General features: G+C 48.2%; 1 protein-coding gene across 7 annotated transcripts in view; it reads right to left on the reverse strand.

Moving 5' to 3' along the window:
* Nucleotides 1-4,167: 4,167 nt before the first annotated feature.
* The window catches only part of HELZ2 (helicase with zinc finger 2), a 117,907-nt gene continuing 107,379 nt past the window's right edge, over nucleotides 4,168-14,695 (reverse strand). For all 7 annotated transcript variants that reach the window (XM_085619591.1, XM_085619588.1, XM_085619589.1 and 4 more), the window contains 3 exons: nucleotides 7,637-7,793; nucleotides 6,988-7,155; nucleotides 4,168-4,673 (listed from right to left, as the gene is read on the reverse strand). In XM_085619591.1, the coding sequence (XP_085475717.1) occupies nucleotides 4,558-4,673; nucleotides 6,988-7,155; nucleotides 7,637-7,793 (441 nt within the window). In that variant the 3' untranslated portion in view covers nucleotides 4,168-4,557. The remainder of the gene's footprint in view (nucleotides 4,674-6,987; nucleotides 7,156-7,636; nucleotides 7,794-14,695) is intronic.

Consider the following 14,695-nt stretch of genomic DNA (forward strand, 5'->3'; position numbering starts at 1 on the left):
GCACCCACCTGTCCGATGTGATGGACCGCCAGTGGAGCAGGTGATGGCGAACTCTGCCGCCCACTGGCGTGGAATGGGCCTGAAAGCTCGGACTAGGAAGGCTTTGAGGCGGATGCTGCCGGGGAGGATGTGGGCTGACCTCGTCGACCTCCAGAACCGCCTCGGCGGAAACCACGTCCGCGACCGCGCGCAGGTTGGTTCTGCGGGTGGTGGCTAGGCGCACGTGAGGAGGCACCCCTTCCTTGGCCATGAAAGGGGCGAAAAGCGGAAGATTGCGACCGCGGGGCAGAGAGGCCCAAGGACTTGGCCGTAGCCCGGGAGTCCTTAAAGCGGTTCAGCGCACTGTCCGCTTTCTCGCCAAACAGGCGAGTGCCATCAAACGGCATGTCCATGAGGGTGCTCTGGACATCGCCCGAAAATGACGTGGACCGCAGCCAGGCGTGACGTCTAACCGCCACTGTGGTAGAAATGGCCCTACCCAGCGAGTCCGTGGTGTCAAGCCCACAACGTATAGCATGTCGCGCGGCATCCCTCCCATCGGCCAGAGCCTGGGTAAGTCGTGTCCGGACCTCCTCCGGACACAGGGGCAGCGCGTCCTCCACCGCATCCCACAGAGAATAACGGTCCAAGAATAACGGTCCAAGAGACAAGCGGTGTTCAAAGACCGCAGGCCCAAACTAAGGGAAGAGAACAGCTTCTTGCCAAACTGTTCTAGTCTCTTGGAATCCCGGTCCGGCGGGGCGGTCGGGAAAGAGGATTGGGAGATGGAGGCCTGGATAACCAGACTCTCAGGGGTAGGGTGTTGGGACAGGAAACTGGAGTCGCCCGGAGCAGGGCGGTGGCGCCTGGCGACGTTCCGGTCCACAGGAGGAACTGTGGAGGGCTTGGACCAGGTGCCCTGCAGAACGTCAATGAGGGCCTCATTGAATTGCAGCAGAGGCTCAGTGGAGCTTGCTGCAGACTGAAGCCCCTCAGTAAGGACGTTAGTCCTCACAGCCACGGCAGGCAGCTCGAGCCCAAGGGCTGCGGCCACCTTGCGCAGCACCACAGAGAAAGCAGCGCCCTCCTCCGAAGCCACAGTCGGAGGAGAGACAAATCCAGTGTCTAGAGAGGTATCCAGGCCACTGGCCTCCCCCAGTTCATCTGCCCAGTCCTGGGACAGTGGAGCCTGAACGGCCATAGGATCCTTAGATCCCTCCCAGTTGTCCCCATCATTCGACTCCTGGTATAGAGGAGAAAGTAACGGAGCCGGGCGGTAGACATAATGTGTCTCTAGCGGTGTCGATCTCGGCGTCCATCGACGCCGGACCGGCGCTGGGCCCGGAGTGGGACTGAACCGGGGCTTGATGTAGACCGGAGTCGACGTCGGCGTTGGGGGTGGTACCGGTGTCGACGCCGGCGGAGGAGGCGTGACTAGGTTGACCGGCGTCGACGGGGACTCGAGAACGGGTCCCTCGGGCGCTTGCGGCGTCGAGGCCGGAGCCGTCAACGGCGCCGGGGCCAGAGCCACCGGCAGGCAAGGCAGCCCAGTCGGGTCCGCGGGGCCCGAAGGCGCACCAGCGGGCGCCGACGGCGGAGCCAGGTTCCTCATGGCCGAGAGGAAGGCACTGACTTCCGCCGGCGTCGCGTTAGTCCCAGGGACCGGAGGGTATGGGGACGGGCGCGGCGCCTGCGGCTCCGCCGGTGCCGCGGGGGTGGAACCACCCTGACCCTCAGCCGAGTCGCGCGACCGGCGAGGGGAGTCCGAAGAGCGATGTCGCCTCTTGGAATGCTTCGACTTACCCGAAGACTTGGATCCCGACGACCGATGGTGACGTCGGCTGCGGCTCCGCGACCGATCCTTGGACCTCCTCCTGGACCGGGATCGAGAGGCGAGCCGAGTGGCGAATCTCGAGAAGCTTACGGGACCGCTCCCGTCTAGCCTTCGAGGTCAGGGCCTTACAGTCCGAGCACGACTCCGCGTCGTGGTCGAGGCCCAAGCAGTACAGGCACCGGCGGTGATGGTCCATAACCGACATCAATCGGTTACAGTCCGTACAGGCTTTAAACCCAGGCATCCTACCGGCACCGGTGTCGATTGATAGGATCAAAAAGTTAGTCAAAAATTGACTAAAGGGGTAGCTCTCCCGGATCTGCCCAGATATTATATGCCCCTTCAATACACTTAGCACAAAACCCAATGTTACCCACCATCAAAGATAAGATAAGCAAGAAGGTTGCGCAGAAGATGAAACTTCACACGTTTGCGGACCTCTACCCAGGGGACACTTTTAGAGACCCCCCGGTGGCGGAAGAGGGACAGAGGGTACCATTCAGGGAGATGTTTCTCCATCACAAACTACGAGTTGCCTGCCGAGAACTGCACAGCAATTTCCCGGCCCCACCACCCCGCTTATTAGCCTTGGAGAACCTACTTCATTCACCATCACCACGTAGACTTATAACCAGACTTTACACACATATGCAAACCGCTGCCCCTGTGATGAGACCTAGTACATTGCTGAGGTGGAACGCAGAGCTATCGCCCCCACTGACTGAAGATCAATGGACATACTGTTGCACTCAGCTAACTGAGCTGTCTCCGAACTAAAGGCTTCGTTTGATTCATTTCAAATTCCTCCATAGGTATTACAGAACACCCATCAGTTTACATCGCATGGGGCTAAGAGAGGACTGCTGTTGGCCTTGTGGGGTAGCCCCCGCTTACTTCCTACATATGGCATGGGAGTGTTCTGCACTTGCTGAATACTGGTCCCAGATTTTTACGTCCATAAATCAGATCCTGGGTATGTCCTTGTCCCCGCTATTGGGACTGTTAGGCTATGTTAAGGAAACGCATATCAAAAAGCGTAAATTACATGCATTACTGCTGCTATTTGCCAAACGCCAAATTGCAGTTCACTGGGGGAGGAAGAGGAAGCCTACGACCATGGAATGGATTAGAGAGGTTACGTACAGTCACGCTCAGTTGACCACTTTCTGAGAATTGATGCCACCCACCTCTAGACCCCGAGAGATATGGGAACCATTTCTTACCTGGGTTCGGGAGAGGACGAGTGGATATGAGGATGCTGTGCTAAATGCTGTCCAAACTGGGGATGTATAATTAATACGGTATGGAGATTTGATATGTATATAGGGTGGATACTGTACGGTGAACTCTGGACACTGCTATTATGTTACCTCTGAATGTTTACTATTTCATGAATACTGTTCCTGGGGATATGTGGGCGCATTGCTGTAGTAGGCACATGATGACTAAAGATTACTAAGTGTGTTTTGAACTGTTGTATATCTAGAACAAGTACACCGGACCGGTTAGTCATTGTATAAAATATATACTGCATTTATTTGGAAATACCAATAAACAAAAACTAAATAAATACTGTCAGGCTAACTTATAGTTCATCTTGCCTCTTCTTTTCAATTCTGTATCCCACCTGCACTAGGAAAGCTATTCTTTGCTATGCCTCTACCTTAAAACCCCTTCACATGTATACGATTAGGCAGCCTCCATGTCAAACCCTAAATGCCAAAACATGCCATCAAAGAGACGTGGCCTAAGAGCTATAAAAGTTAAAAGCAATCCCTTAAAACATATCTCTTTGACTCACTGGCTCCTTAAAAGGTTTCCAGAAGCAACATTTCTGTGTTTGCAAATTCCACAAAACATTTATTTGGTGTATACTTGTTTTTATATTTGTGTATTGTTTTGCGTTTCTAAATCGTAGAAATTTCTCAGGATGGTGGCCCACGGCTTCCAATAAGGACTTAGTCGAATGGTTAAGAACAGCTGATCTAGGGTGATCTAGGGTGTCCCAGATAATTCACACTAGGGCGGTAAGGAGTTACCACCCCAATTGGTTACAAAATGCACAGGACAAAAGCGTGTCAGGAGTTATCCACTTTGCGTGTTTTTTTGTTTTTTAAACACAGAGGAGGGTCTCGCTCAAAAACACGTGGAATTGCTGTGAAAAAACAAAAACCAGCATGTAACTCTGCATAATCTTGTAATCAATCAAAATTTCATCTGGGCACTCCCATGTAACAATTCCTACCGTAGTTGTGTTGAAATAAATATCGGGGCAAATTCAGGCCCTTAGTGCTAATGGCTGTCGCCTGTCCTTCACCCTATCCGCCTCCAAGGATCCATAACCGCTTTAAACATTTGTATTAAAAATACTTTATTTGATATTATCTTCACATTTTAAAAAGTTTCCAGCTCAGGCTGAAATGCCAAAAAGAATTAATAAGATTAAAACTCTCTCATAAAAAACAGTCCGATACAAAAAAGCGGATTTAAAAAGAGCATAAAATAAGTTAAGACTGCAGAATTGCCATAAAAGCTCATTCTGTGCCACATGGACGATAGTGCAAGAGGATCAGACTCAGGCTGACAGTGTCACAGCAGTAGTACAATAAAAAAATAAAAAATCTTCATCAAATTAGTGTGCCAATGGGTGAGCACCAATCAGTGCCAAGGATTGGTCGGCTGTGTCTGGCTGAGGTCACCCATGGGGTGCAATAATGTTTCACACTGGTGATGGATCTTCCATACTAGCCAACGCTTCTCTTCACTTGGATGTCCTTGGCCAGCACACTGGCATGGTTCGCTCTGTAGTGGTCCAGGAGCCTCTTCCACATGAAGGAGCAGAGCAGAAGGTGACGGTTGCCTAGTAACAAGAAGAGACTGATGTGATGGCAAGCAACACAGGTTCTCCCCCCAGACCAAACGGTCCACAAATGAAACCCCCACCTCACTGCACGTCTCCTAAGCTAGCAGAAAGTAAAAGAGTGATGTACCAGGAGTTTTATTATTTTTGGTGGTGGGGGAGGAGAGGGTGGGAGAGAGGAAGAGAAAGAGAAGGAGCGGGAGAGAGAGGGAGAGAAGGAGGGGGAGAGAAGGAGGGAGAGAGAGGAAGAAGGATCGAAAGAGGGCGAGAGTGGGGGAGGGAGACTGTAATAATGGTGCTGTAATGGAGGGAACGGAGGGTGACGGGCAACACATCCAAACGCTCATGTGTTCATGCCTGGGTCCCTGCTCTCTATAATGTCCCAGTAAAACAAAATACTGGGGTACACGTGGAGGAAACAGAAAGTTATATGCACCCACATCAACTGTGCCCGAATATGAAAGTGGCACAGGGCAGCTAAATGCACCCACTGTTTTTGAGCCACCACAAGCAGTAGTAGCGGTGGGTGCCTCAAGGTAGCAGGAGAGACCAGACCAGCCTTACTGGAATTTAAAGCATCTAAGGGGCGGCCTGTTTACTTTGAACTTGCCTATGCAGGAGGAAATCCAGGCATAATACATAATCCAAGAAAAGTGAGACTAAAATTAAAACCAGTTTGGTAGAATATGAAGATCGGATCACTCCACATATTAATCATCTGTGAACCGAATCTAGTCCTCGTGAACATACGCAGTCCTCCTTCATCCTATAAGTATTTGGATACCCCACGAGTGATATGCGCACTTTACAGGCGCTGACCAGGTGGGTAGAACTAGCCAGAGAACTCGCTCTTGGAGAGGGTTAGTCAAGTGTCCGGTCTACAGCTTCCTATGGAAGACCAGAAGAGAAGATGAGTCTGATGTGGAATGGAAGGCCACTTCAGGCTCTGGATGCGATATAGAAGAAAGCTGGACCACCAGCTCTGGATCTCTGGATGCAGGGAATGTCTGTGAGAAACCGGCCTGATGAGTGGAGAGGTCCATGGGGTTTCTGGAAAGAGATGTAGGCGTTGAGGTAAACTGGACTGATGCAAGTCCTTCATTTCCACAAACTACCAGGACCTGGTGGTTCTTTACAGCAACAGTATTTTCCAGTATCTCTAGTCATCGATCCATGGTTCCTTGCCATTTCGGAGCCAACCCTCAGCCATCATATGGCTCCAATTTCTTTTTGAATGTCCAATGGCTGGGAGAGTCTGGACATTTCACCAAGAGACATATTCTAACCTAAAGTACCAACACGCTCCTCCTGACCGCATCAAATCTCGAGGTCAAGCCGCTTGCTCTGCTGGAAGCAGCATTGGCTTTTCGATAGGAGATCAAGGAGCAGTTCTCTGCACAGAAAGGAGTGGAAGGAGATCTGAAATACCAACTTTGGTTCTGTTTTGTGGAGACTGTAGAAAATGCCAAGTGTGTGTGATTTCTAAAGAAAGGTCTGTTCCAATGTTCAATCACCATGAATGGATTGCTTGTTCCATATCCTTAGTTAAAGCTAAAATAACAGTCGGGACAATCCTGGGCAGGTCCATCGCCTGATCTTGCTCCTGCTCTTCCAAATCCATTATGTAGCAACTCTGGGCAGAATCAATTTTTTTACCTCTGAACTTGGTTTTGCAGCACAGTATTGTATCCTGCACCACACCTTCGGACAGGCATCTCTATATACATCAGCTTGCAAATTATCCAGCATTTTGCTCTTTTTGCTTGAGATCTTGGGAGATGCTGCACTCAAACATGACACAATCTTTGCGATACAGATGACGCCATAACTTGCCATCACGTACACATTTGCGGTCAATCTACCCATGGGCATTGACGACAATTCCTTAGTCAAAACTTGAATGGCATTCCTCCAATCTCAGCCTCGGGAAACAAATTGAAGAAAGTTGCAAAGTGGTCACACTTGCAAGTGAATGTATGCCACTCTTAAGTGCAGAGTTTGGATGTCAAAAACCAGCCACCAATGAAGACGGTTCAGTCACTCATGATAACCTTTTTCTCGACAGTATCTGCCTTTCTAAACCAAAAACTAACATGATGATATTGCCTAAACTGTGGATGTCGGGTCAACCTCATCATTAGTTATAGAGACTGAGTCTGAATTCAAAGGTCAGTTACCTTAACTAAAAACAACAAGATACTTTTCTGGGCCCTACCACTAGATTACAGGGATATGCACGTTTAGCAGGCAAAAACAGCACTTTTAACACTTCCTACTCCTCTCTGGCACTCGGGTACCTCAATAGTGTGCTTACCAAGGATGCACAGTCCCTCCTGGGCTCGGGTAATAGCGACGTTGACCTGGTTCGGGTCTGTGACAAATCCAAGGTTTCTACTCAGCCAGCTTTTGGTGGGCTTGATATCGGTTTCATGCTGTGAGCAGGACCGCACAGTGGACAGAATGACATATCGCCACTCATTGCCTGCAAGATCAATCACAAGAGCATTATCAATGCCTGCAATCCACAAACACAATAATACAATCAGAACACAATCCCAACAGAAACCTCACTGCATCTAACTGCTGTTCAATATTGCAGGCAACCCAAGTCATATTATTAAGATAGAACGAGCAACACACTCACAGTGCTGCCCACTCACATAAGCGTGCTTTAACAAATAATCAAAGGAGCCGAATATACCAGGTAAAAAGTCATAACCGTACTCCAGCAAGCTTGATACCTCATGCCTTAACTTCAACCAGCACCTGGTTGATGTTGAGCCTCCTCTGTATGCCTACCCTCATAAGACTCATAAGACCAACTCCAGACTACCCCTGGGTACCATCTTACACTACTAAACCCTGAATGCTTCCCTTGCCCTCGCCACCCACCTTACCAAATCTACTTGTGACTCTCCCAACCACTGGAAATTGTAACCACGAGACTGTCTAGCAGACATCACCTTGGCTTTTCATGATGGTGCTGACGTGGATGCCACCGATGCCTTCTTTCCGCAGGAGTTTGCTGATTTCACCCACCTGGGCATTGTATGGAGTAAGAATGGCGATATCGTGGGCATGGATGCTGCGGTCCAGGGTCAACTGCTTTGCTATTCGCACCTGCATCGGTGAAGGGAGATATGCATAAGCAGAACACTTCCAAACTAATTCAAGACAGTGTAGCCATTGCTAAGAGCTTGCAACAACCAAGACCAGGGTCTTAACAGTTTTTGCCCCTTAAACTTTAATTGTGACATGCATTTAAAATCTTATTTAAGGCAGTAAAAATCAGTTGAAGTTCATCTCCTTCAACGTCATGCTTTGATGGGATTACAAACCTGTGCATCGCCAAACCCCGACACCTTCAACTGGGTTTTGCAAGCAAACCTAGTTTGCTTTTGCATCCCTTGATTCACGATAACAACTTTATATATAAGCTTATGGAGTACAACCACATGGGTACAAGCACTGGAGTACGTGCTGAAGAAAGTACTGAATATTAAATCTCTTTATTTCATTCATCCAAAGAAAATACAGAATTGATATTTAGGCTCCTTTATTTTCACGCTTGCAATAACCTTTCTTTGGCTAACAATACAAAGAACCAGAACATACATACATATGTGTGTGTACATCATTTTAAATAACCATTTTGCTTAAGAAGTGAGGGAAATAGAAGCCTCACTGATACCCGATTAAGCATCTGGGCCATTTAAAGTGGATTTAAATAGGTCACATTGTGAAGATTTCAGCAGTCTAACCCCCCACGGCCAGTTTAAGGAAGAAGTGGTGTAAAGCCAACAGTCAACACCATCACCATCAAATGCTGTGCTTCGCAAGGTGGTGCAACAGGCTGGTTTATGAAAAGAGGACTCATCATAGTAGACCATGGGGGCAACAAACCATAACTACCTTGGGAGCCACAAGCACTTAAACGAATGCTTTTATTTCCAGATTTGTAAAATGATACGTACAAGGAAGTGGCCACTATCGTCTGAAATCAGACACTGGATGAAAAAGCCTGGTTGGATCCCAAACGGAGGATGAACCTAGCTCAGTTTGTAATTAATAGATGCTGCATGGCTTGGGTAAGCGATGCCACTCTGCTGTCCTAGTCACCAGTTTCAGTCTTCCATTTTGCCCCAGATTACTCAAACTACATTCCAGATCACAGATCACCTCTAGTGGACTTGCAGGTTAACAGCAAAGCACAAGCTCTACTGGGTAGGGGCTTTGTGTACGTTTGATACTGTATGCCTATGAGCAGCAGAAACTGTCAATGGAGGGCACGTGAAGTAAAATGAAGATTTATATGAGCGCAAACAAATGGCCAGAGTCTTCAAGGAGCTGATGATGGTTTGTCCTGAATAGAAGTATGGTTAGCGGGAGTCTCAGTTCTAGAACCGCAGGAACCTTGTGCTAGTGATGCAACTAGGGAGGGAGTTCCAGAGCTTGGCTGCAGCATCGAAAAGGCTCTGCCTCCCCCACGTGCCTTCAGAAATTTAGGAACAATAATTTAGGAACAATCACACGGTTATGACTTGTAGACCACAGCTGTCTGGAGGGAATGTATCACTGGAACATGGCTCGAATTCGTGCAGGTCCAGTGTTCTGTAATGCCTTATGAACAACGCATAAGGTTTTAAAGGTAGTACGCTTGTTCAGTGGTAACCAGTGAAGCTTTGCTACCCCTGTGAGACTGATTCTTGATATTCCCAAATATCAGTCAATCTCACGTTACATTCTATACTGTCAGTCACTTGGCTATTGCAATCTTGTTGATACCCTGGTTGAGCGCATTGTAATAGTCCAGCCTGGAAGAAATCAAGGCCTAGAGCCACTTGGTTGTGCGCCGAGAGAGGGATACAAGGAAACACCTTCCTAAGAGTCCTGATAATCCTGAAATGGGGCAATACTGTACGGTTGACCTGAAGGTCAAACTACTGGTTTTTGTCTACCAACACTCCCAGGTTTTTTGCAGAATCTGTCGGAGTGGGTAGTGTGCCCAGCATTTCCGGCCACCAGGTGTTCCTCCATATGGATGTCGGCTACCAAAGATGAAGACCTCCATCTTGTCTCCATTAAGCCCAAGATAGTTTTAGCCCATCCAGACGGCTACTGCCGCCATGCAATTTTTTACTTGGCAGAGATGGCTTCCGTAGCTTTGATAATTGACCCGATAATTTGCATATCATCAGCATACGAGAGAGCCTGTAGCACAAAGGACCCTATGAGTGTGGCCAGGGGGACACATAAGTTGAGTAACGTAGGTCTCAGGGAGGAGCCCCGAGAAACCCCACATGGCAGGATGATGAAGTCAGAGCTGCAGTAATTGACAATTACCGTCTGCGATCTGTCGATAAGAAAGAATGTTAGGAGCTCTAACCTTACTCACATGCCTTGCTGCTACACGTGTGTTTTACCTGCTCTTAAACTAACCCTGTTTTTAGCTTTTCGCTGTAAACTTGCACTCCGTTTTTAATTTGTATTTACTGTTCTTACTGTTTGCTTGAATTTGTTCTGTAACGGGAGGTGGGGACTGACATTTACGGGTTCTCCCACCCGATAGCTCGTTGAGCGACGCCACTTACGATTGGACGCGCTCCAGTCTTCATGTTTATAAGCAGGGGCGCTCCGCGGACGCCTTGCTGGTATGCCCAAGGGGCGCTTAAGGCAAGCCCGTCTGCGCACGTCAGCGTCCGGCACCAGCCATGCTGTCGGATTTACCGGGGTTCTTGAACAGCGCATCCAGTATGACAGCTCTACACTGCTCAGCCTCGGTGCGACAAAGAAATGCATTGGTAAAGTCACTGATCTGGGGGGAGAAATTGCTTTTAAATGTGCACGCTGCAGTTGGGTTCTCACCCATGGCGACAAGTTATTTACCATGAAAACAGCTCATATTGTTGGGTGCTGCGCCAAGGTCTGCTCTGGAGGGTATTTTAAGGCTTTATTGCTTAACACGTTCCTTGCAGAAACACAAATCTCAGATCTTTGATCTACTGCAGGATTATCTTCCTAATTTAATGTTTCTTACGGAAACTTGGCTTACGCAATTCTCAAACCCCACTCTTGCAGTGATTACCCCCCCCAGCTATAAGGTCCTTCGGTTGGACCACCTGGTCGGCAAAGGAGGGAGGAGTAGCTATTATCTATAAAGAAGAATATGTATGCAATACTATTTCTTTGAGACAGCTGGAGGGTGCAGAATACCTAGGTTTCCACTGCTCCTTATCAACACAACAATCTCTAGCAGGAGCTGTGATTTACGGGCCCCCGGGACCACCAGGCTCCTTTCTGAACTCCATAAAATGAAGTGATTGCACCCCAAGCCCTCAGATATAGCCATTTTATGATTTTGGGTGATCTCAACATCCATATGGATATATGCACAGAGTCGGAAGCCATTTCCCTGACTGAATCTCTCCTCATCCTCAACCTCGCTCCTTTTGTCTTTCTTCCTACTCGCAATAGGAGTCACACCCACGACCAGATCTTTGCTAGCGTAGAGCTTGAGGCAGATGTGCCCCTACCCTTGACATGGTCCAACCACTATCTTATTAGTTTTAGGGTACCTAAGCTGGGAAGAGGTCATAAGACTACCGTAATTAAAAAGGAAAGCATGTTCAGAGCCTTCCACCGAGTCACTTCTTCGGCTCTCTGGGAATCCAGAGCGAAATGATCTTCTTGACACTTAGGTGCAGCATAGCACTCACAAATTAGCCCCACTTCAGACATGTACCCCTCAGTAAATTAGATATTCTGCTCCCTGGTTTAACGAGGCGCTTAGAACTAGTAAGAGCGTCTGCAAACGCTTAGAAAGGAAATGGAGGAAAAAAACAACAACTTTGAACCTGATGCCAAATGCGAGTATAAACCGGTGCTGAAGTCCCATTACACTAAAGTCTATGAGGCAAAAAAACATATCCGACAGTCACAATTGAGTCATCTAGCAACAAAAGCAAGGAGCTGTTCAATATTGTTAAAGCCTTTACGGGCCCGTCTTCAATGGCCAAGGCTCTCCCGCTTTCTTTCGAATGGACGCATCAACTAGCGACTCTTTCACAGAAAAATTGTGACTATTCAAGAATCCTTTACCAGGGGGTCTCCTCATGATCATGAAGCTTTGCTAGCTTCTACCCGCAAACCTACATCTGGTGCTACCGGATTCTTGAGTGGTCACGGACACATTGTGACTATTCAGGAATCGTTCACTAGGGGTTCTCCCCATGATCATGAAGCTTTGCCAGCTTCTACCCCAGAACCTACATCTGGAGCTACCCCCGGTCTCCTGCAGTTTCCCTGGTTGCAACCTAAAGTATCCCTGGCTATTATCGAAGACCTCAAGTCTGGCTCTCCTGCAGACCCGTGCGCTGCAAAACTGTTGGCAACTGTGGCCACGGACATAAATTCTGTGGTAAATAAAATACTTAATCCCTCGTTAGCCACTGGCCATTTGCCTTCTTTATGGAAGCTAGCAAAAATCCTGCCACTGCTTAAGAAGCCTTCTGCTGACCCCAAAGTATCAGCGAATTATAGGCCCAGTTCCCTGCTGCCAGCATTTTCCAAGGTTCTGGAGAAATACGTGAACACTGTAATCACGGACTATGTGGAAATGAATAAACTTTTACATATCAGTCAGTCTGGCTTTACAGCCACCTATAGCGCTGAATCCGCTTTATTAGAGGTCTCTGAACATATCAAAGAGTCTCGATGTGGGAGGGAAAGCCATCCTGATCTTATTAGATCCATCAGCGGCCTCCGATACCGTTTCCATTAACAGGCTCCTGGACAGGATGCAGGCACTCTGTATTGGCAGCTCTGTTCTAAAATATCTCTTCCTTTTTGAGGTCAGGAGGTGGACACCTCCCTTTGCAGCCCCAATCCCCAGTCTTAATGTCAGGGTTCCACAGGGATCCATTTTGAGCCCCACGCCATTTAATTTGTATATGTCCCCTCTTGCATCACTGGCTGACGCATACGGTGCTAAAATTCTCATACACTGCTGACACGCAGCTCCCGTTTACCTGTGACAGGGGAGAGGACTTGGAGGGTGAGAAGATCAGAATCTGCCTCTCTATCTGTTTGCGTGGTTGAAGACCAACTGAAATGTAACCCGGAGAAGTCCGAAATAATTTTTTGGGGCACTCCTCTGGATGAATGGAGACACTGGTGGCCAGAAGACAGGTCACCTCCGCTCTCCGCCCAACAAACAGTAAAAAACCTTGGCATTATGATAGGCCACACTAATCTGAGAGCCCAAGTCCAATCAGTAGTGGGAACCTGCTTTAGCCTCTTGCGCATGCCGAGGAAATTTCTCCCACTATTGCCCCTAGACTGTAGGAAGACCGTGGTCCAGGCACTGGTTACTTCCAGACTAGACTATGTTAATGTCCTGTATCAGGGCCTTCCTGAATAACTGCTTAGGTGCCTGCAGGTGGCCCAAAAAGCAGCCACCAGAGCAGTTCTTATGCTGAAGCCAATGACCCCTATTTCCCCACATCTCGAAGTTCTTCACTGGGCTCCCAGTAAAAACGAGGATCAGGTTCAAGGCTTTGGTGCTATTCTTCAAGGCCTTTCATGGGAGTGGCGCAGGCTACCTCAGCAGGAGAGTAGCCCAATATGGGCCACCCAAAACCCAGAGACCCTCCTCCCTGAACTGGGCTTCTGCTCCCAGAATATTCTGTGCCCGGTCAGGCGGCATCGCTTTCAGGTTCTTAGGAGCACAGGCCTGGAACTTGCTCCCTATGTCATTGAGATCTGTGACAGAGTTAGCCAGGTTTAAGAAATTGCTTAAAACCTGGGTATTACGTCAATGATCGCACATCCTTTAGCAGCATTTCATAGCATTAGTGACAGGGGGTATCAGTTGGGTTGTCGGGGACGCTTGTCTGAGCACTGGGACAAGTTTGTAGAGTAGCTGTGCGCTATATAAAGGTTTTCATTCATGGTGCTGAATAGTAAGCCCCAATTCCAGCAGCCGCCTGCTCAGCAGGGTTGGGGAAATGGTGATGAAGGCTGCAAAAGGATCAGTGCCACAGCCTGCTCTGCATCTACCATGGTTTGAATGTTGTGAATTGCTGGAACCAGAGCAGTTTTCGTCCCATCATTACTTCGGAAGCCAAATTAGGAGGCATCAGCAATTCATGTGTTCCATATATGCCATCAACTGCGAGTTCAGGTGCTTTTCTAATATTTTAATTGGGGTGGGCAGCAGGCAGATCAGACTAATTTTTAAAATCAGAAGGGTCCAAATAGGGTTTTTTTTTTTTAAGGAAGTGGCTTTACCACAGTTTTTTTCCACAGATGTGGGTAATATCCTGTACTGATGGCTTTATTCATAGCTGCTGTAAGTGGTGGAGCAATGGTCTTAGCTGCCAACTGCAAACTCTTGGGAAGGCAAACTTCAAAGGCGGAACCTGCCTTCATACGGAGGAGATGGATGAAGCTCCGTTTGCTCAGGTGAGTAAAACAGGAGTGTGCTCTATCAGACATACCATGGTTCCCAAATTCTCTGATGGGCTTTGCTCAGCCTGAATGTCCTTTTGGGATGTGGCAGGGGGCTCTGCATTAAGGAAGTCAAGTTCCATTTAAATTTTAAGGATTTTGGTTTGGAAGAAACCCACCAGTTGGTTACAAAAATCCTGAGATCCCTCTATATTGGAGCCTGAAGGTGCGGAAAGCAGGGTGACCAGTTTGAAGAGATCTCTAGAAGAATTGGCTGACTCAGCTTATTGGTACAGAAGAGAGATTTCTCCTCCTTAATGCTCTGTTGTATTCTCCCATAAAAGTCTTGTATAAGGCTCTTTCCTGCGAGTCATAGCTTTCTCGCCAATCCTGTTCTTGGTGACGACAGGTCTGACTTAGAAGTCCAAACCGCTCTGAAAACTACGGGGACGTTGGCAGCTTCCTCCGAGAGTAGGTTTCCTTGATAGAAGCGACAATGTCAATGGCTGAAGTGAGCCAGGAAGAAACCTCTGCTGCTGCTAGATCCACATCCTTGTGATTGGTCTAACTGCAAT

The sequence above is a fragment of the Triturus cristatus genome, chromosome 7, assembly GCF_964204655.1.
Source record: "Triturus cristatus chromosome 7, aTriCri1.1, whole genome shotgun sequence".
In the NCBI taxonomy this organism is placed as follows: domain Eukaryota; kingdom Metazoa; phylum Chordata; class Amphibia; order Caudata; family Salamandridae; genus Triturus; species Triturus cristatus.